Source organism: Microcaecilia unicolor, chromosome 5 (assembly GCF_901765095.1).
Source record: "Microcaecilia unicolor chromosome 5, aMicUni1.1, whole genome shotgun sequence".
NCBI classification, from domain to species: domain Eukaryota; kingdom Metazoa; phylum Chordata; class Amphibia; order Gymnophiona; family Siphonopidae; genus Microcaecilia; species Microcaecilia unicolor.
In genome coordinates this window covers 165,828,785-165,848,539 of record NC_044035.1, presented here as the reverse complement: position 1 = coordinate 165,848,539, position 19,755 = coordinate 165,828,785, and the positions used below count along the sequence as shown (strand labels likewise).

At 40.6% G+C, this 19,755-nt stretch overlaps 1 protein-coding gene across 14 annotated transcripts in view; it reads right to left on the bottom strand.

The window, feature by feature from the left end:
• Window positions 1-13,330, bottom strand: part of PAX2 (paired box 2) — a 321,986-nt gene extending 308,656 nt beyond the window's left edge. For 10 of the 14 annotated variants that reach the window (XM_030203535.1, XM_030203533.1, XM_030203541.1 and 7 more), the window contains exons 1-3: window positions 12,530-13,330; window positions 9,205-9,373; window positions 7,488-7,685 (exon numbers count right to left, since the gene is read on the bottom strand). In XM_030203535.1, coding sequence (XP_030059395.1) covers window positions 7,488-7,685; window positions 9,205-9,373; window positions 12,530-12,572 — 410 coding nt within the window. In that variant the 5' untranslated portion in view covers window positions 12,573-13,330. The remainder of the gene's footprint in view (window positions 1-7,487; window positions 7,686-9,204; window positions 9,374-12,529) is intronic. The other 4 variants (XM_030203534.1, XM_030203547.1, XM_030203537.1 and 1 more) reach the window with 1 other exon arrangement.
• Between the last annotated feature and the right edge of the window lie 6,425 nt (window positions 13,331-19,755).

Genomic DNA, 19,755 nt, shown 5'->3' with positions numbered 1-19,755 from the left:
GGTGAGATATGCCCTTCTGAACAGTTCTGTTTTTAGTGCTTTCTGGAAATTCATGTGGTCTTGTGTGGTTTTTACTGCTTTTGGTAGTGCGTTCCACAATTGTGCGCTCAGGTAGGAAAAGCTGGAAGCATAGGTGGATTTGTATTTGATTCCTTTGCTGCTTGGGTAATGGAGGTTTAGGTATGATCGGGCTGTTTTTATGGTGTTTCTGAGTGGTAAGTCGATGAGGTCTGTCATGTATTGCGGTGCCTTGCCATAGATGATTTTGTGAAATGTCGTGCAGGAAATGTGCCGATGATTAAGAACATGAGTAAATCAGCATGGGACGGGAAGAGTGGGATATGCAGTGCAAACTAACCCGAATATCTTATTATTATTTCAGCATGAGAAAGAAAATACTGAGGGAAGAATATCTCAGGATATCCAGCCTCTTCTGCCACTCAAGATTTGTGCAAGGAAGAAACCCATCTGATTACTGGGTAGCTAAATATCTGAATAGAGAATGACATGGGGATGGGGACCCACAGTAACTGCGGGGATGGGGAAGGGGATAGAGCCTTCGGAGGCGGGGTGGGGACAGATACCACAGGGATGGGGTGGGGACAGGGAGAGATCCCACAGGCAGGGATGGGGACAGTGTCACTTTCTACTTTGAAGCTTGTTATTTATGTTTGATTGTTGCAGAGATGACAATGTTTTAATTTTTTTGGAAAAGCAAGCAAACATGCTGGTCACAGCTAGCAAAATTTGCATGAGGGATCCTGTACATCCTGCTACCAGCACATCTTCTAAGAAGACACCTTCTATTGCAGGAAGGACTGTGGAAGACAGGAGAGCTAGATTCAGTCCTAAGATTGTTGATGACTTTTATTTATCTGCAGATTTAAAAATCATAACAGGGCTTCATAAGGCATATTTCTTCCTTCTAGGGCATATAGAACGGGTTATATTTTGTACCCCTGGACAACAGTTGCACAGCATATTGTTCCTTTTTATATTTTAATAAAAAGATTTAAATATAAAATCATAAGCGTACAAGGCTTCTGCAGATGAGAACAGAGTCCATGGGGATGGAACGGGGACAGAGACAGGGCCTCCTGGGGATGGCATGGGAGTAGAGATGGGGCCTGGGGGGACAGAGTGGAGACAGAGCCCACAGAGATGGGGACAAATTTTGTCCCCATGTCACTCTCTATATCTGAAGGTAAAGATTATATCAGAAGCACGCCTCTTACATTAGGTTTATCAGCAGGCATGCATTAAATGGTTTACTGAAAGAAATGTTGAGCTTCAAAGGGCTCCGGTTGGCAGAACTATATGTACATGTTAAGTAATTTCTCATCTACCGCCAACAAATTTACAATGTAGACTGTACTAATAACAGCTCATTTTATGACATATTTTATAAGGCGGCTCTCTTCATAAGACTGTGTTTTCCTTCCCAACATGTTCTTTCTTATCAAAATAATTCCTGGTGTAAGAACGTTCTGCTCATTAAAAGACTTCTCTGTAGTCTCAGCGGTTGCTATTCTAAATGGAAAGAATTATATATCTGCTTCTCTCATGTGTACATTATCCTGTGAGGTAAGATAGATAATAAAACACACACTGAATTCTGTTTGTCTCAAAAATACACTCCAACTGTTAATAATAATACAATATATTACTACACTATAAGATGTAGTCTCAATCGCGTCAATATTCAGCCAGGGCAGGGCGGTCAGTGGGTTTTGGGAGGTTTTTAATGCCAGCTACCATAGCTAAAATAAATGTGAATATTCAGGGGGTCTTTTACTAAACCTTAGCTCGAGTTATTTGCAGCAGGGCCCATTTTATTCCTATGGACCCTGTTGCAGATAACTCGAGTTAAGCTTTAGTAAAAGACCCCCCTCAGTATTTGGAGAATGGCTGGTGCTGAATATCCAGACAGGAAAGTCAATGCTGGCACTGTCCAGACAGCAGTAATATTCAGCCTTTTTTTCCTGTCCTAATGTTATCCAGAAAGGTATAGCTAGTATTCTATAAGAGGGAATGGGAAAATGGGACTTGATATACTGCCTTTCTGAGGTTTTTTGCAACTACATTCAAAGTGGTTTACCTATATTCAGGTACTTAGTTTGTACCAGAAGCAATGGAGGGTTAAGTGACTTGCCCAGAGTCACAAGGAGCTGCAGTGAGAATTGAACTCAGTTTCCCAGGATCAAAGTCCACTGCACTAACCACTAGGCTACTCCTCCACTAGCAACATTCCATGCAGAAGCCTGCCCTTGCAGATCAGCAACGCGGCCTCGCAGGCTTCTGTTTCTGGGAGTCTGACGTCCTGCACGTATGTGCAGGACGTCAGACTCCCAGAAACAGAAGCCTGCGTGGCCGCGTTGCTGATCTGCAAGGGCAGGCTTCTACATGGAATGTTGCTACTGGAATAGCAACATTCCATGTTGAATCTCAAATAGTAGCAACAGAATCTCAATAGTAGCAACATTCCATCTAGAATCTCCAATAGTAGCAACATTCCATCTAGAATCTCAAATAGGGAAAGGGAAATAGGACTTGATATACCTAATCTTCAATAAATTTTACTGCATGCCATACTGTATCGGACTGTCTTTGTGTGTACCAGCAACTTTCTCCTGTTCCGTACCTGCTAGGGGGTTGGCCACTGTTTCTTCTACTGAAAGTTCACTGGTTCTGCTGTACAGTCCTAACTGGGAGAAAAGAGACTGATACCCAAGCTTCATTCTGTTTCTCAGATTAATCATGACTGGACTGCCATCATTCAACAGTGGCATCCACTGACCATAGGCACCGATTTCCAGAGGGAGCTGTGGTCTGGGATCTTGGAGTGTTAGGTAGGGAGAGGAGGGAAAGAGAATTAAAAATGGGAGAGAGGCCTTGGTAAAGCTGTGACTGAAGGCTCATAGCATCAGAGCCTCAGCAGGAATCTGCTCCAAATTGGCTGGAATCAAAAGGAACAGAGGGAAGATGCAGAGTGGAAAAGAAAGGCACATTTTGGTGTTGTTTTTCAGCAGTGCTGTTCTCCTAAAATGACTCAAAATTGAAAATAGGAAACTAGGGGGGGATCCTTTTACTAAAGTGCGGTTAATGTTGAAATTAGCACATGCTGTTAGCGCATGCCTACGCTAATACTTAACATGGTGGTTTGACACTTGAGGAGGGAAAGTTATCAATATGGGTTACCATTAAGATGGGTTGTTTTACTGTCAATCTGGGTTATTAGTAACTAGGTCTCAATGTATAAAATGGACCTGTGCTAAAATAGCATGAGTTAAATAACTCATCTTAAGTACATAAGTATTGCCACACTGGGACAGACCAAAGGTCCATCAAGCCCAGCATCCTGTTTCCAACAGTGACCAATCCAGGTCACAAATACCTGGCAAGATCCTGAAAAAGTTCAATACATTGTATGCTGCCTATCCCAGAAATAAGCAGTGGAATTTCCCCAAGTCAATTTAATAATGGTTTGTGGACTTTTCATTTAGGAAGCAGTCCAGACCTTTTTTAAACCCCGCTAAGCTAACTGCCTTTACCACATTCTCTGGCAACGAATTCCAGAGTTTAATTACACATTGAGTGAAGAAAGATTTTCTCAGATTCATTTTAAATTTACTACTTTGTAGCTTCATCGCATGCCCCCTGATCCTAGTATTTTGGAAAGAGTAAACAAATGATTCACGTCTACCCGTTCCACTCCACTCACTATTTTATAGACCTCTATCATAGCTCCCCTCAGCCATCTTTTCTCCAAGCTGAAGAGCCCTAGACGCTTCAGCCTTTCCTCATAGGGAAGTTGTCGCATCCCCTTTATCATTTTCGTCGCCCTTCTCTGTACGTTTTCTAATTCCACTATATCTTTTTTGAGATAAGGCGACCAGAATTGAACACAGTAATCGAGGTGCGGTCGCACCATGGACCGATACAAAGCCATTATAATGTCCTCACTTTTGTTTTCCTTTCCTAATAGTACCTAACATTCTATTTGCTTTCTTAGCCGCCGCAGCACATTGTTAACATCCCAACTTAGGGGTCCTTTTACTAAGCCTGCGCTAGTGTCAGCGTGTGTTTTTGACGCTTGCTAAGGCCCCCGTTTACTGTAGCAGGTTACAGGCTGTCTTTTTTTCTTGACAAGAAATGGCCATGCGGTAAGCGAACCACTTACCATGTGGCCAGTTCAGTGGGAAGCACTTACCGTCATCCATTGAGGTGGCGGTAAGGACTCCCACGCTAATCCGGTGGTAACTGAGCAGTGCGCAGCACTGCCCAATTACTGCCATGTAAGCACCAGCGCTACAAAAATAAAATATTGTTGTAGCACCAGAAATGGCGCGCTAGGAGTGGGAACCACCGCCAGGCTCCTGTGGTAGTCCAGCGGTAGTTCCAGATTGGCGTGCGACAAATAAAAAGGCTCCTTAGTGCATATTAATTCCCTTGTTCTCTGACAAATGCAGAAGGGAGCACGGACGGTAACTTATGCTAACTATTAATGCAACAATGCAGAACATGTAATGCGACCATCAGTAGGTAACATTAAGTACGTCTACGCTATCTGCAGCACAGTTAGGACCTGCTGGGTATATTTTCGTTGTAGGTATTGCAGTCAGATGCTGGAACGCCCCCAGCAGTTAATACAGAAGCTTTGCAGTTGCCGTGTGGTAATTTTGGCAATTAACAGGCAATAGCTTCAGAACTTTACTGCATTTTAGTGAAAGAGCCTCTAACAATATATCAAATGAGAGAAATATGCCTTTTGCACATTTCACTAACAGGCAAAGAGCCAGACTAGGCATGGAAAACATGCAAACCTGAACTGCTTTGCATGTTCAATTAGATTTGTATTTGTGCCATTTGAAGATTTGCAGAACATCTCTAGCAACTTTTACTGCTGCGCAAAGAAATAAAGCAAAAACTGCAGAAAAAATCCATAAGACTGGTTTATTTTCTACATTGGTTTGGTATCCTGCAAGCGCTACCTAAGTCATAAAACTCTAGGTGAAAGTGCGCCCAGAAGAAGTTGCACCTCCTGGAAGAACACAAAATGGCACTGTGGGACTCTTGCCACCCGAGCGATTGACAGCAGCCTCATGAGATGCCCCTAAATCCCACAGCATGCTGAGCAAGCTGGCAATTTCATGCAGAAATGACCAGGGATTTGGGAAGCAGCTCAGAAGATCTGCACAATCCTGGACTCAGCTTCAAAGGGAGAGCGAGAGAGAGAAAGAAAAGACCAATTCTAGGAAGAAGTTTCACTCATTATGCACCTAACAACTACATCCCTGCAATGATTAAGTACCTACTCTGTCACAGGTCAAAGGCACCCATGCCACAGTGCAGAGGAGGAGAAGACACCTTCTGCATGCTAGCTTGAATGTAATAGCCATGAACTATCTGAGATATTATATACCATTCTCAGAACATAGGAGTTTGGCCTGGATACTGTAAAAATAGCTATTTCCTGCAAGAGGCCAGTGTGGTTTTCTTCTACTTTAAATCCCCTCTCTCTATCCTGCCCTAACTACTGTGAACATTTTCCGTGCTCTTTCCTTCTGGGTTGTCTGAATGTCAAACTGTTATTATTTCACCATTTAGCACCTGGGAGAGTAAGGGGAATCAGGGAGGATTTTAGGAGGGTGTGTAATTAGCTTATCAGCATTATGTTACCCTGTTCATAACTTAATAACCATTTTAATACAGATGGCACACACAGGGATAATTTTCTGGAGCAGGCTGCAGTATATTACAGAGCATGTGTGTCTAAGGGAATTTCTTTGTAGCCAAGGTACATTCCACCAGTTAATTCTACCTGCTGCTTTCAAGATGACTTGGGATAATTCCATGTCATTTGTGAAATATTAAAAACATTTGTGCATGATTCAGCAAGAGGCAAATGAAATGTAATCTGAATTATCTCCTAATATTTTGGTTTTAGCTGCTAGACCTCTGTTTTTATGGTTGGAAAGGACTGATTTATCTATTTCAGTAAGGTTGCACCTATTATTCGGTGTGCACATGCGATATTGAGTGCCCTTGTGCATATATATGCAAAAGGGAAGCTCTGCAGTGAATTTCCTGTCCTGCAGAACATTTTATGTGAAACCTCATTTTATTTCTTGCAGTGCATTTCAGTGAAACAGAATTCTTGTTACAATTAAAGAGCCTTCCCGTCAAAAGGAGGACCCACCGATCAACACAGGTTGCTTTAATAGAAACATCATTTTTTTTCCTATCTGTCATACTTTCATAGCCCAATTGCAAATGAGAGAGAGAGAGAGAGAGAGAGAGAGAGAGTAATTTGCAATTATGTCCGACTACTGTGAAAGGGAAATGATATCATTTCTTGTGTGCTATCTTTATTGTATACAACGTGTCTGCCTACGTGTATCTCTGTATGTACGTTTGTACGTCTGCGTGTAAAAAACTGTTCCGATCTGAAAGACTGTCCTGGTTTTAGATGTCAGGTCATTTGTTTTCTTCTGAGGCTGTAAATATTTAACTAGTTTGATGTTTACGAAAAAAAAAAAAAAAAAAGAGGAAAGTTTGGTTTCTGAAATCTTGTTTAGAAGCAGTCTGCAGGGGCTGACATTTCTCCCTGGAAAGCCAGGACGCTTTGTTCTGGGTGTCTGTTAGTTATTGGAGTTGGGGGTGTGATCGGGATGAGTTATTTTAGGTCCTGAAGAAGCCAAGCTTTATTTCAAATGTTTCTCAAGCTTCGGGCCCAGAGCTTCCCGGATCAGAGTGCTCTTTGTAGTTCAGTCTGTTTGGTTAAGACAAATAACTTTTGGTATTTTAATGGTGCCCTAGTCAGGTAGCGATTTACTCAGGGCTGTTAAACTCAGATTCTTAATTACTGAATTGGGTGGGTCTCATTTACATGAATAATCGTATTGGGACTAAGGTTTTCAGTGGGCAGGAAATACATTTTAAACGACCTTCTTCAAATTAACCGTTTAGGGAGATTTTTTTTTTTTTTTTTGCTTGTCAAAGCCCCTATAGAGTACACGAAGGACTCTTTGGTTTTAACAATAAATGGCCAAATACGTGTGACAAATAGGCCACCGAGTAAACAATTGTTCCCTATTTTAATACAATAGTTTGGAAAAGGCCAATACAGAACTTCTTTTTCTATCTCCGAAACTTTTAGAAAAATTACAAGGTAAAACATCATCTCAGCAGCCCAGCCGGCACAACAATACCAGATCACCAGTGTGTGGGACAGAAATGGGACAGTGTCCAACATTAACAGCAGCAAAAAAAAAAAAATAATAATAAAATAAAATAATAGCCTGTATATTTCAACAGTTAAACCTATGGTTTTTCTTCCCTATGTTTGCAAGGACAGTTTCGTATGATCCCAAACAAAAGCGCAGTACAGCTGAAAAAGCCATCTTAAAGCAGGAAAGGTTTGATCGGTAAGGGGGGGGGGGGGGGAGCAGGCAGGCAGGGCTTGCATAATAGATTTTGCTTTTTACCTGTTTATTGAGGAGACACTAGGAACCGTGTCGTTGTCACAGATGCCTTCTGCCAGCAGCCTGTCCCGGATCTCCCAGGCGAACATGGTGGGGTTTTGCCTCTTGTATTCAGCGATTTTATCCACCACTTTCGGGGTTGCAACTTTGGGCTTGGAGCCCCCAATGACTCCGGGTTTGATACTGCCCGTTTCATAGTACCTGCCGTCCAAAAGAGATAAGATGTCCAGTAATACAAAGTAATCTCGTAGACTCCATGATCCTTCTGTCTCACAATTCCTTTCCTGATTTTCTCCACAGCCATATATATGTCTACATTGATTGTTATTGACAAGTAATGTTAAAAATGTAATTATTTTAAAAGTATCTTTTAGCAATATTTTTCGTCACCCAATATTTTTATAGACTCTCTTTCCACATGTTTTAACTATTTCCCCATACAGTTTAACTCCTTCAAAGAATTCTGCAAGTAAAGCAAAAGCTAATATCTGTCTATATCTATATGATATTTCGATTCTAACTTTTTACATTGTTCTTTACAAAGAATCTAAAAAAACAAAAGCCAAATGTTACAAAGGGGAATTTTTTTCCTCCCCTGCGTTCTATTTCTCTTTATTCTGAAATAAAGACCAGAGTAACAGGGCAGCTCCTTGAAGTTTCTGTTTTAAAAGGGTACGAAAACTACTGTAGGCAGCCAAGAAAATTACCCGCTGTCTTTGTAACGGCTTTCCTTTCAAGTTGCTTTTTCCTTCGCCAGTACTGCCGAAAGTCTTTCTTTACTATTCCAGCATGTTAGTGATACAATTTTGAAACTAATATCATGAAATTACACTATAGTATCCCTTAAACAGTTCCTTCTCGGGAGTCACACCTTTCTTATAAAAGTGATATTTTTTTCATGTGGGAATGTATATTTGCATGACCCCCCTTCCTTTCAAATACCACTTTGGGAACGGATAACGAAAAAAAATCAAGAAAGTCTAAGCTTTGTTTTGTTTTGAGTTTTTGTTTGTGTTTCTATTTGCTTATGGTGGGCTCTTTTCAGATATGGGGGGGGGGGGGGTCTGTACTATTTTCTGGAAGTTTTGAAAGTCTCTCTCCACCCCTCCTCCAGGATTAATTACAATCATACAGCAGAAATTAATGTTATTAAAAGATGTTGGGACAGAAACCTCTCCAGCCAAAACCCTGTAAATCAGGTCTCTGATTAAGTCACGGTTGGGCAGTTCACAGCTGCAAGGTGCTTCCTGTAATTCTAGGTAAAAGCAAACGGGATTTTTTTTCTCCTAGCGATTTAGCCTCATATTCAACTCAATTCACTGTCCCAGTCTCCTCCAGGTTCAGTCCCTAAAGCCACTATCTCGGAATTAAACCTAATCCTTAGCCTAGATTTAGTCCCAGACCTGTAATCTCACGCACAGCTCCAGTGCCAAAATTCGGTCCTACTTTACTCCCAAGTCAGTCCCTTCTCTGTCGGGACCAGTTTACTAGTTATAGACCTATTCCTAATTTTAATTTAATTTCAGTGTTAGTTCAAACCCAGTTTCCAATCCAGGTCTAATTTCAGTACACATCCACATCCCATTCCCCGCTCCAAGTTCCAGTGCATGCTTATATTTCTGTAGTTACACATATTTCCCCAGTGCTTGTTCCAATTCAAATCCAAATCCTCCCCATCTTAACCCCTAAAGATTTTCCTGACTTTTTGAGGCATCCTTACCTTCCCAAGATTTTGCTGACACAGCCATGGCTGACCCGAAGCTGCCTCGAGATGTCACAGGGTCTCACTCCCTGGTGGGCCAGCTCCACTATCCTCTGCCTCACCACATCAGGTAGGGGCCTGCCATTCACAAATACCCCCCCGAGCTGGTTCACACCCCCATGCCCTGCTGGGAGGAGAGAATGGAAAACACACGCACACACACATACACACAGACACCAAATAGAGACCGTTAGTCAGAGACAGTGAAACAGAACTACACATAACATTCCAACAAGAAATAGACAGAATTATTAAATAGGGAAGGACAGAAAAAGAAAATAAATTAAAAAGAAAAGAAAAAAAGAAGGAAAGATAGGATGTGTTCGTCTACCCATCACAAGTGCTGCATTAACATTGCAACGATTAGGGCACCCTTCGGTTTTGCAGCGGAAACTGGAGAGACAATTTCTGCTAATTTTTTGAACCTGCTTCTGATTTCAGCTCAGCTCACCACCTCCCTCCCCCAAACCAGGTTTACATCAGCTTTGATCCAGGGAGAAAAAGGATACGTATTCCTCTTTCCTGTCACTTCCTTTGTCGTTATTTCTCTATTGTTCCTTTCTGCTGTGCTTCCCCCACTAATTTTTCTTGCCAATATCTTTTGCTCTTTGCATTTATTCCCAAATACCTGCTGGGTATACAGAAAAAAAAAAACAATAACTAATTGCCGGGTGGATGGATGTCCTGATCTGGTATTACTTGTCTGCTGCCCTCCAAAGAGGACAAACACGGAGAAATCGAGCACAGGAGAGCCACGGCTTTGAACCTTAAAGCCTGATGGTCTACGGAAACCCTTTCTCTCTCCCCCAAAACAAAACCCATCCGGTTTTAGTTTAAAAAGAAGAAGCAGAAGAAAGAAAGAAACCCACCGGATTATGTGCATCTGAGTGCAATAATGGTGTATATAAATGTCTATGTATTTTTTCAGTATTAGAACACTGACTCCCCTCCCCAGATAGTTATTCTCCTACTTTATATAAATAAAAAAGGGAAAAAATCAATAAAAATAAGAAAAAAAGGAAAACTATAGCTACCCAGCAGTATGAAACATATTTATATTATTTCTTAAATTAAAATATGAGCCTATATGTGTGTATGTGTATACACACATCCATTCTACCTAAATTATTTAAGATATGTATCTGTACATTTTCAATCAAATAAATGATACATGTACAGCAAAATAAGCAAAGCCCGCCAGTCAATCATCAATTGGCAGAGATCTCATCTGGTTTTACAATTTTCTGGGGTGCAAATGATCTATTTGTAATTGTGGGATTTTTCTTCCCTGCTTTTTGACACTGAATTATTGGCTCTGAACTTGAGGAAACTCTCATTGCCCTCAGATCGATCCAAGTCATCTAACGCAAATATAGTTTTCCCCAAGAAACACCCTACAAGCAATTTCAGAATGACATCCGAGGCAGAGCCCAGCTCTCTCCCCCTCTTTCTAAAAGGGTTCTCTTTGCTTCCAGAACAGGACTTTTTTTCACTCAGTAAAATAATTTTCTGATCATTTGTGCTCCTCGGACTCGAGATCGGACGGTAGAAGTGCAGACGAGTGTGCATATCTGTGTGTCCGTGTGTACGCGGACGCGTGTGCGTTTTCTCCCATTCAGACAAGGTTCCTACTGCACATGTTAAGCTATAAAGTTACAAGCCGGCAATTTTCTCGGTACCTCGATGATGAATAATTCACTGTACCTTTGATAACTCATATTACATATTATCAAAAGGCAACAGATGCAAACAGATTAAAAATTAATAATTAAAAATATGGAGCTCCCGATCCTTGTTGTTCTTTCAGGTATGCCCCCTTCCTCCACATTTTCCACCCTTATCCCCTTTGTTTGTCAATGTTTTATCAATGTGCCTTTTTGTATGTATGTATGTATGTATGTATGTATATCTATGTATAGATAGATAGATAGATAGATAGATAGATAGATTAAAATGTGTATTAACAAAGCACACACACACACTGAATAAGAAATGCAGATGATCCATTAATAAAATATATTAATATGTACAGATTTGAGCTGCAATATTTTATTCTGCGTTTTCGAACTGAAACCCTGACCGAAGTAATTTCAAATTAATTCAGACTGCTCTTTCTGAGTTAGGGGAACTGTAATTCCCAACGATTATTTAAAAAAAATGGCATGCCTCTTTTCAAAAAGGATCTTTTTAGGCAACTGTAAGCACAGAGAAAAACTTTTTGGTTGTAACGTTACAAATTGCCGTTAATAATTAATGTATTCAATTGAATGGGTTTCTTGCCACCACTTTTCTGCCTAAAGCATGGAAAACATTTGGTTTTCAGAGGGGGGAAGTGAGAGATAATCAATTATCAGATCTTTTTGTTTTCAGGAATATCCGCTACTGAACCTTTATTAAGGGCAGAGTGAATGATCAGGCTGCATCATCAACTCGCTTTCTCTTGTCTCGGGATTCATTAATACAGAAATCAAAAGTGAAAAGAGTAAGTTAATTTTTTGCAGCATCAAAATAGCCAAGTCCCTGGAATTTCTACATTTCCTAAAATAATTCCATGCGTGAGTTTGCGTGTCTATATGTGTATGCACATACATATATTTCTTTTTTGCATTACTCGAGTACATTTGAATTATTGAGACAAATCTAAAACTGGTAGTTCGGTGAAATTTTGATAGAAGGGATTATTTTTACCGCTCATGTTACGTTTGATGTTGGCAATTATCAGGTAGTTCTACTTCTCCATAAAAACAACAACAACAAAAATTAAATGTTGAGGAGAATAGTAGCAAAACTGTGCTCACCTCAAAAGCTTCACATATTTTAAGTAAATTTAGCTTGCCCCCAATCATTTTGATAAAATTAATTTTAAAGCCGAACTGCTTTTAAATGAAATCTCTACCCTCCAAATCCCCTCTGCAAATCGCATTGCGATGGTCATTTTAATTCTAAAAACGTGAATGAAATGCGAAGAGGGACAGTGGCCGGTGGGCGCCCCCGCTGCGGTAAAGACCACGGCCGAGACCTTTTCATTTTTCACCCACGATTTCCCCGTCACAGAATGGAGATGCCTCCAATTCGGGCAGAAATCGAAGTGAACAATGTGTTTATGGAGGGTCCCAGGTAATGAGAAAGGAGAAGGCGCAGGACGTTCAGGCAGAAGAAATTGTACTAGAGGGATGCGATCTGTACAAGTGAGAACGAAAAAGAAGGAGAGAACGAAACGAAAGAAGGAAAGGTTGGAGAAGGAAAAGAGGAAAGTGGAAAGGAGCCGGGCTCCGGTACTCACGGTGCATAGCCGAGAAGGGATCTGCTTTGCAGTGCATATCCATGGGGAGGCACAGGAAGGACAGATATTCGGCTGTAGCCGCCGTGTCGCCTCTAGAACTGAACTTCAAGACTTAGAAAAAGCAGGTCCTTCTCTCCGAGGCAATATTCACTCAACTCTCTCGTGTTTTTTTTTTTTCTCTCTCTCTCTCTCTCTGTCTTTCGTTCTCTCTCTCCCTCTCTCTCTCTGGGTCTTTCCCCCTCCCCCTTCTTGGGAGCTGGAAACAAGAACTTTCCTGGGGGATTGGGTTTTGCTGAGGGAACCAACCAAGGAGGGGTAGAAAAAAAAGCCGAAGGTGCCTGTCTGTTTGCTTCTCTGTGGTTGTCGGTCAGCAGAGTCCCCGGCAAGGAGGAGAGGGCATTCCGGAGGAGCAGGCACCTCTTCGCATGGCTGCAGGTTTGTATGCCTGTCTGTCTGTGTGTCTGTCTGTGTCTATGTGTATGGAGGTCAGATCACACTGAAGCAGGCATCAGGACTGTAGGCTTGGGAAATACAAGGGCTGTTTAGAAGAAAGGTGAATGGTGATTCTTGTTGAACGGAAGGAAGCAGCTTTTGTTTTCCTCCAAGTCTCTTGCCTATAGTTCTTTTAAGTTCAAAGTGAAGTAAAAAATTCCTGGCGTCTGTGATAAGGAGGGGGAAAATAACCCTTGCCCAGACACACATACACAGAAGGAAAAAAAAAAAGAAACGAAAAGAAAAATCACCCAAAACTTGGAAACAGAGGGTTGTAGGACTTGTCACGAGAAAGTGGGATGTGTTTGCTAGGAGGTTTGGCTGGAGAATGGAGCCTCCTCTCCCCTTGTGTGTCTCTCTAAAAGCTGCAAAGCCCCCTCCAGATCTCCCCTCTCTCTTCCCTCCCCCTTTGCTTGGGAGATGGATGACTTGTCAGACAAAGGCAATAGATTCCACCACTCGGTGATTCGCCAACGCGAGAAGCCGGAGCCCCTGTGAGGAGGTCCCTCCTGGTTCTGTCACTCCAGCAAAGGGGAGGGGGAGGAGACTCAAAAACGTGCTGGGGAGGGGGGGAGAGAGAGAGAGATTTTAAAACTACAGAGAAGAGGAAACTAACAGATAAGATAAACGTTAGATAAGAGTAAAGCGAGGATGTGACAGATGAATATTCAAGGCAACACAGACGTAGTTAGTAAACTCGGACAGTATATTGACTATTATCTGTTATTTTCACATTCAGACAGGGGAAAGACACAACCCAATCGGGCCTTCTATGAATTTCACTTTTCTTTTTTTCCTTTCTTGTGCAATTTTGTTTTTTTACTGAATGGTAACATTTTAGAATTTAAGCGTCCGATTACTCTAGGAACTCACCATTCCAACCCTCTAATTGGAATATATTTTCAGTTAATTATGTATCTTAAATTATTTATAATGTTGAATATGTCCGTGTTTTGCGCGGAATTTTTGTGAATCAAATGATTTGTATTTTACACTGGGAACAGAGGACAGAGAGTGTCATTTTCTGGTGCGTTGAACTCTTTTTATGGAAACTGAGAAAAACAATTGTAATTATGTAATTATCATACAGTTTTGTTAGAAGAGGATGGGAATGAAAGGGTAAAAAAAAATAATTATAACACATTTTCCGGTTTGCCCTGTCTCATAATTATTATCGATTGAAAATATTGTTCTTAGTGGCTGTCTCTTGATCTATCCACACCTAAAGCTATCCGTTTGTCTGGGTAGCACAAAGTCAAAACATTCCTTTTGTTTTCTAAATAGCAAGTAAAGAATATCCCAAAGATCTTTATGAAATACCTTCCAGATCTCATAAATCATTCTGGCACTTCAATTGATGGGTTTTTTTTCCGAATATGTTTTTTTAAACAGTATTTTTTTTAATGCTGCTTAAGCAGACATTTCTCTAACCAGTGGCATACCAGTGTGCATGTAGCATGTGTTGGTCTTTCAAAAAGTATCACAATCTAGAATCTAGTGTTTGTGCTGTTTTTCCAGGACCAATAGGACAGAAGAACTTGCACTGCAATAAGCACTGAAAGAGAGGCTACATATGTACACATAGGCCTTTTGAAAAAGGTGAAATATAAAGTCTCAGTCCTGGCTTGAGGTCAATTTCTTCTTTGGCCCTGAATGTTTTCACTTATATACACTGTCAGCTAGCACATTTGCTTATTTCCGATCTGAGGAAGAAGGGAGACCTTCGAAAGCTAATCAAGAAATGTATTAAGTTATGTCCAATAAAACAGGTATCATCTTATTTTCTTTTCCATGTTTTATTTTGTTTGATTTCTATTGATAACCTTAAGAGTGGACTAACACGGCTACCACACTCTCTTCTTTGGCCCTGAGAAATTGTACAATGTGGGGGAGGGGAAGCGTGGGTGCAGGGGATGTTAATGCCCCACTGGGTGAAACTATTGGTCACCCAAAACTATTTGGATCTATCCATCCGTAAAACTTTATACTTACTTATAAAGATTATACTTTACATTTACTTATAAAGATTATCCTAAATCTTCATTCCTGGAAAGCAAGGTTCAGTTATTAAGGTTTTATTCCAGTCTCATTCTGGTGCAATAATTACAGAAGATGCATTTATTTAAAAAAAAAATGAATTGTTTTGTTGGAGAACCTTCTGGGGCAAAACTGGCACAATTTTTGCGTCAAAGCAAAACAATTGGAACGTTTTAATAACACGAGAACCGCAGCCTCCATTTTTCAAGGATATTGCGACTAAAAGAGGATGAGAAGAAACCTCTTGGAAGCTAAGGGCTATTTTGAAGACTGGCGCAAAAGAAAAGCACAGTTTAGATGCACAATTTGGAAATAACGCATATTTTACCTGAAAAAATAGCTCTCTCTGAGATTTCAGAGAGGGGTTATAAAAATGTGCAAGTAAAACCAAAGCCTGCACTTCGCACCTGACCAAAAAGGCTGACCTGAAGAATGGGCTAAAAGTTCCCTGATGCTCTTTGCACGACGTTTACTTTCACAGATTTTCCTAGGTGATTCTCTTTGTACCCCCCCCCCCCCCCCGCCCCCCGAGATTGTAAGGAATGAAAGCTGTTTTACAGGCTTTTTCTACTTTTTAATACCCTGGTTTTTGCCCTAACACAAATCCCCCCCCCCCCCCCTTTACTCGGACTTAAATTTAAGCAATTAGACAAAAGTATGGGAGGTGCAGATACTCATTTTGTCTGGAGGTTTGCCAAGTGATTTCATTGGTTTCTGGCTATATTTTCCATAGGTAGAGACCTAGGCGAAACCTTGTTAAACAGGACACGCCACTATGGTTCATCTTCGTGGTGTTTTTGGATCTTTGATCTCTCTCTTCATCCAGAGAGAAAAGCAGGCCTTTTTTTAATTTTTTATTATTTTAATAGTAAATGTGATTGGTAGTTGAAAGCTTTTCAACAATATTTCTCGGAGCTCAGACCTGTGCGCTTGCTGAAACGCCCATGTGTTCTAAAGGCAGGTTACTATTCACCTCGCTGTTTTCTCTTTTATTTTAATCTTAACGTGGGTTTATCATTTCCTCTCACTGCAAGTAGATGTGTTTTCAGCCTGTCTAGCCCTTATTATACATTTGCCAGCACCCATATACGCTTAACCCTGTTGAACCTTCTGATGCCGCCCGTGCATTTTCTTTCTTTCTTTCTTTTTTTTACACGTTTGGCAGCAGTTAGGAGTTGTTATAATAGAGTTACAGATAAGGCAAAAGCAAACGGTCTTTTTTCTTTTTCCTTGCAGTTCTCCTATTCCGACCTCTTGGCCAAAAATCTTGTGCTTGATGTGAACCTCGTCCCTCTCTTCTTTGACATACTTCCCTTGGGGCTCTCGATAGGTAGCAGGAAACAAGGGTGTGTGTGTGTGTTTAAGGGTTGCGGGTCAGTACTTACTGCTCTATCCCCTCAGGAGGTGTGTTAAGGGCGCTTTGGGATTCTGATTCTTCTGGCTTCTTCTGTTTTTCAAAGACTTTCTGTAGATGGCGCTGCTCGGTTTAGATTTCAGCTTTAGATCTAAATTGCTAGAAACCACAATAGGAAAGATTAAAGGGGGAAAAGTTTCACATTAACCGGACTTTTTAACTTGTGTGCCACCCACGCAAAAAGAACAGCCACTAATCCACAGACGTCGGTCGGAGGCTTACCCCCTCCTCAGCTTGCTTAGGCGGGTAAGCAACCCCTCCCCCCCCCCCCCCCCCCCCCCCATGAACACATATTTCCCACTATGTTTTCCTCTAGTAATTAATACTTATTCGTTTGATGGGAAACTCTGTAATTGTCATGGCCTTAAACTCACAAAAAAAAAAAAAAACCTCAATCAAATTCGCTCAAGAAAGCAATTTTTGTACGTACATTTCTAAGACCCTGTTTGTCTGGCAAGAGTCAGCCCGACGCTTCTCTAGAACTGAAAGTTTTGTTTTTCATCTCTTCCCCTACCACCATCTTCCTAGGCTTTTTTTTAACCTGAAATCTCAGGTTCTGTCCAAAATAAGCCAAAACCAAACGCCTAGCTCCGCCCGCCCCCCAACAAACCTGCTAAACTCGGATGATAAATAACATTTCAGACAACCTTCACTGGCTATGCTTGATACGTAAGCAAAACCTGTTGAATGTAGGCATAGAAACCAGCTCTGTGTGTGCCAGTGGGTGCTGAGCACCCCCAGTATTGAGCAAGCTCCTTCACCGTGTTCAGGGAGGGGTCATTTCTATTGTGTTTGGCAGTCCAAATCATTTTGAAACGGTGGTGTTTACAGGTCTCTCTGATCCCCTTCCACTTCCTCGGACTTTTTTGAGTTGAGCCAAAGAATACTGTATATGCTGTATGAACGTGTATATGTATAGTAAACACACACACACAATTCTTCAAAATGATTTTCAGCAGAATTCATTATCTGCTCTTCCAGAGATTGCCAGTGATTGTCTAAACACCGCATGCGGCCATTAGCACTGGGGAAGTTAATGTTATCTCTGACAAGGAACCTTTCAAGCTTTATAACTGTTGATTGTATGTTAAAACGTAACAGCTTTGATTTGTGAAGAAAGAAAACGTCCTCTTGTTTAGAGTAGAAGTGTCACTTTTTACAGGGATGTATGGTCTCCAGGCTGCCAAACCGGGCACTTTCGCTCCATTAACAAAAAAAACCAAAAAAAAAACAACAACCCAAAACAAACAAGCACACTTACAGTAACACTCATCTTTTTACAAAAATTAGATCAAAAAGAAGAGCCTCATTTTCGAAACCAATTACTTTTCTTGTTAAGCAAAACGTTAATAATGTTAGTTTTTTAAGCAATGAATAATTCAGGTCTTATTTGTAAGAACTGTTTTTTCATCTTTCCTGCTATTCCAAAGGAGGAAAGCGACACAAATTAATCGAGAGCTTTTTTTGCCCCTTCTCTGGTCAGGGCTGATTGCTTTTTCCCAGTCCAAAACGTCCGACTTTAAATTAACCTTTTTTTTTTTCTTTCACAGAGGACTCCCTCAACCCCTCCCTAGTGAAATTTACACTTCAAAAAGATCAGCCGCCTCTGCGGAAATTTAAAGGAACCCCCCCCCCTTTTTTTCTTTGACTTTTTAAAGATACTGATCTCTCGATTTGCTTCATTAGCTTTCTTGCTACAAGTGATCAGTCCAATAAAATCAGTCTATTGATCTCAATATGCCCTCATTCTCCTGCGTAGCCGGTCCTTTCCTTACAGGATCTACAATATATTACGCTGGTATTAAGATTGGGCCCGGGGACCGGGCATAGTGCGGGCACCCATTTTATCCTGTTCTAGGGAGAATTTTTGCAAACAGAAGTATTTTAGATATCTTTTTGTTTCTATGTTTAAGTGGATCATCTTATTTCAAGCACTGGTACTGGTTTTCTTTCAGTGGGTTTCCTACAATGCAAAACATTCTAAACAGTATGTCTATGTACAATTGAAAGGCCTTAGAAAAGTCAGTTTGAGTTTTCACAAGTAAATCCCGTAAAAACAGTACTAGATATAAGTAACCATTAGATTTATAATGATCTCAGGAGATTTGTACTTGAAATCTCCCTATTGATATCCTTGCTGACTTTCTTCCCGAATTAGTAGGTTATAAATTCCACAATTTACATTGAGAAAAAAATATATTATGTGAAGCAGTTGGGGACATCAGAGAAAATGTGTCTAAACATTTCTGAAAAGTCCAAACTAAAAGATGGGCTATCATTTAGCAGTGCGCTTACTGTGACCTCAGAAATTCACTTATTACGTCATTCGGGCTTTGTTTGCGTCATTAGAATCTTTGTATTTTGTAAGCAAGGACTTTATTCTGCCCCCGACAGACACATTCCATTCATACACGCTCGCAGTGCCATAAACTGACTTTTTTTTTTTTGTCAGAGTTAATACGGTTGTACTATATAACCGTATTTTCCAGAGAGCTTCTAAAAAATAAACTCACTTGGCCACCTATATGTTTCACCTACTGGCAGCAAATAGTGCACTGATTGAGAGCAGAAATGTAGCGAAGAAAGAAGGCCTTGCGGTTTTCTTTGTCACAGTTTCCTTTCCTGTGAAATAATCAATTATAGAAAAACTTCTCTATTTTGGGTTTCAAGGTTTAACGATAAAAGTTCCGCACAAAATGAGTATATTTTGTAGGATGACCGACTCCAAGCCCAGAATAGTTTTTTTGAGGTTATAGAAATGAACTTGTAAAATCTCTTTTATCGGGGATTCTAAGGATCTTATTCGTAACTTAAGAAAACACCTTTTCTGTAACCGCATAATTACATATTATCCTTTTATCCTTTCTTCATAGAATCTACAGCAATAACAATGTATAAGCAGTGCTCTTTGCATTGTATTGTATGAATGGCTCTCCCGTACTTCATTGCACACAATTAAAACAGATCTACAAACATTTGTCCAAGCACAGTTTTGAACCAAAGTATCACTTCAGAGCCAGAAAAAAAAATATTTTGACGCTGTCGCGGCTGAATTTGTGCTCTTATTGCCAAGGGGATGAGGTTAAAAGGTAATAGAAAGGAACATGGTATTTTTAGGTTCAAAATTAACACACACAGAGAGAAAGATCTTTGTAACATATTTCAACAGTTTCAACTTAAGTCTGGTTTGTTTCTACCAGGTTTCTCGATTAAGATTCCTGGATATTTATAAAAAATGAAAACTAATGTTATGATGTTTCCTTAGGGTGCGGCTTACAAATCG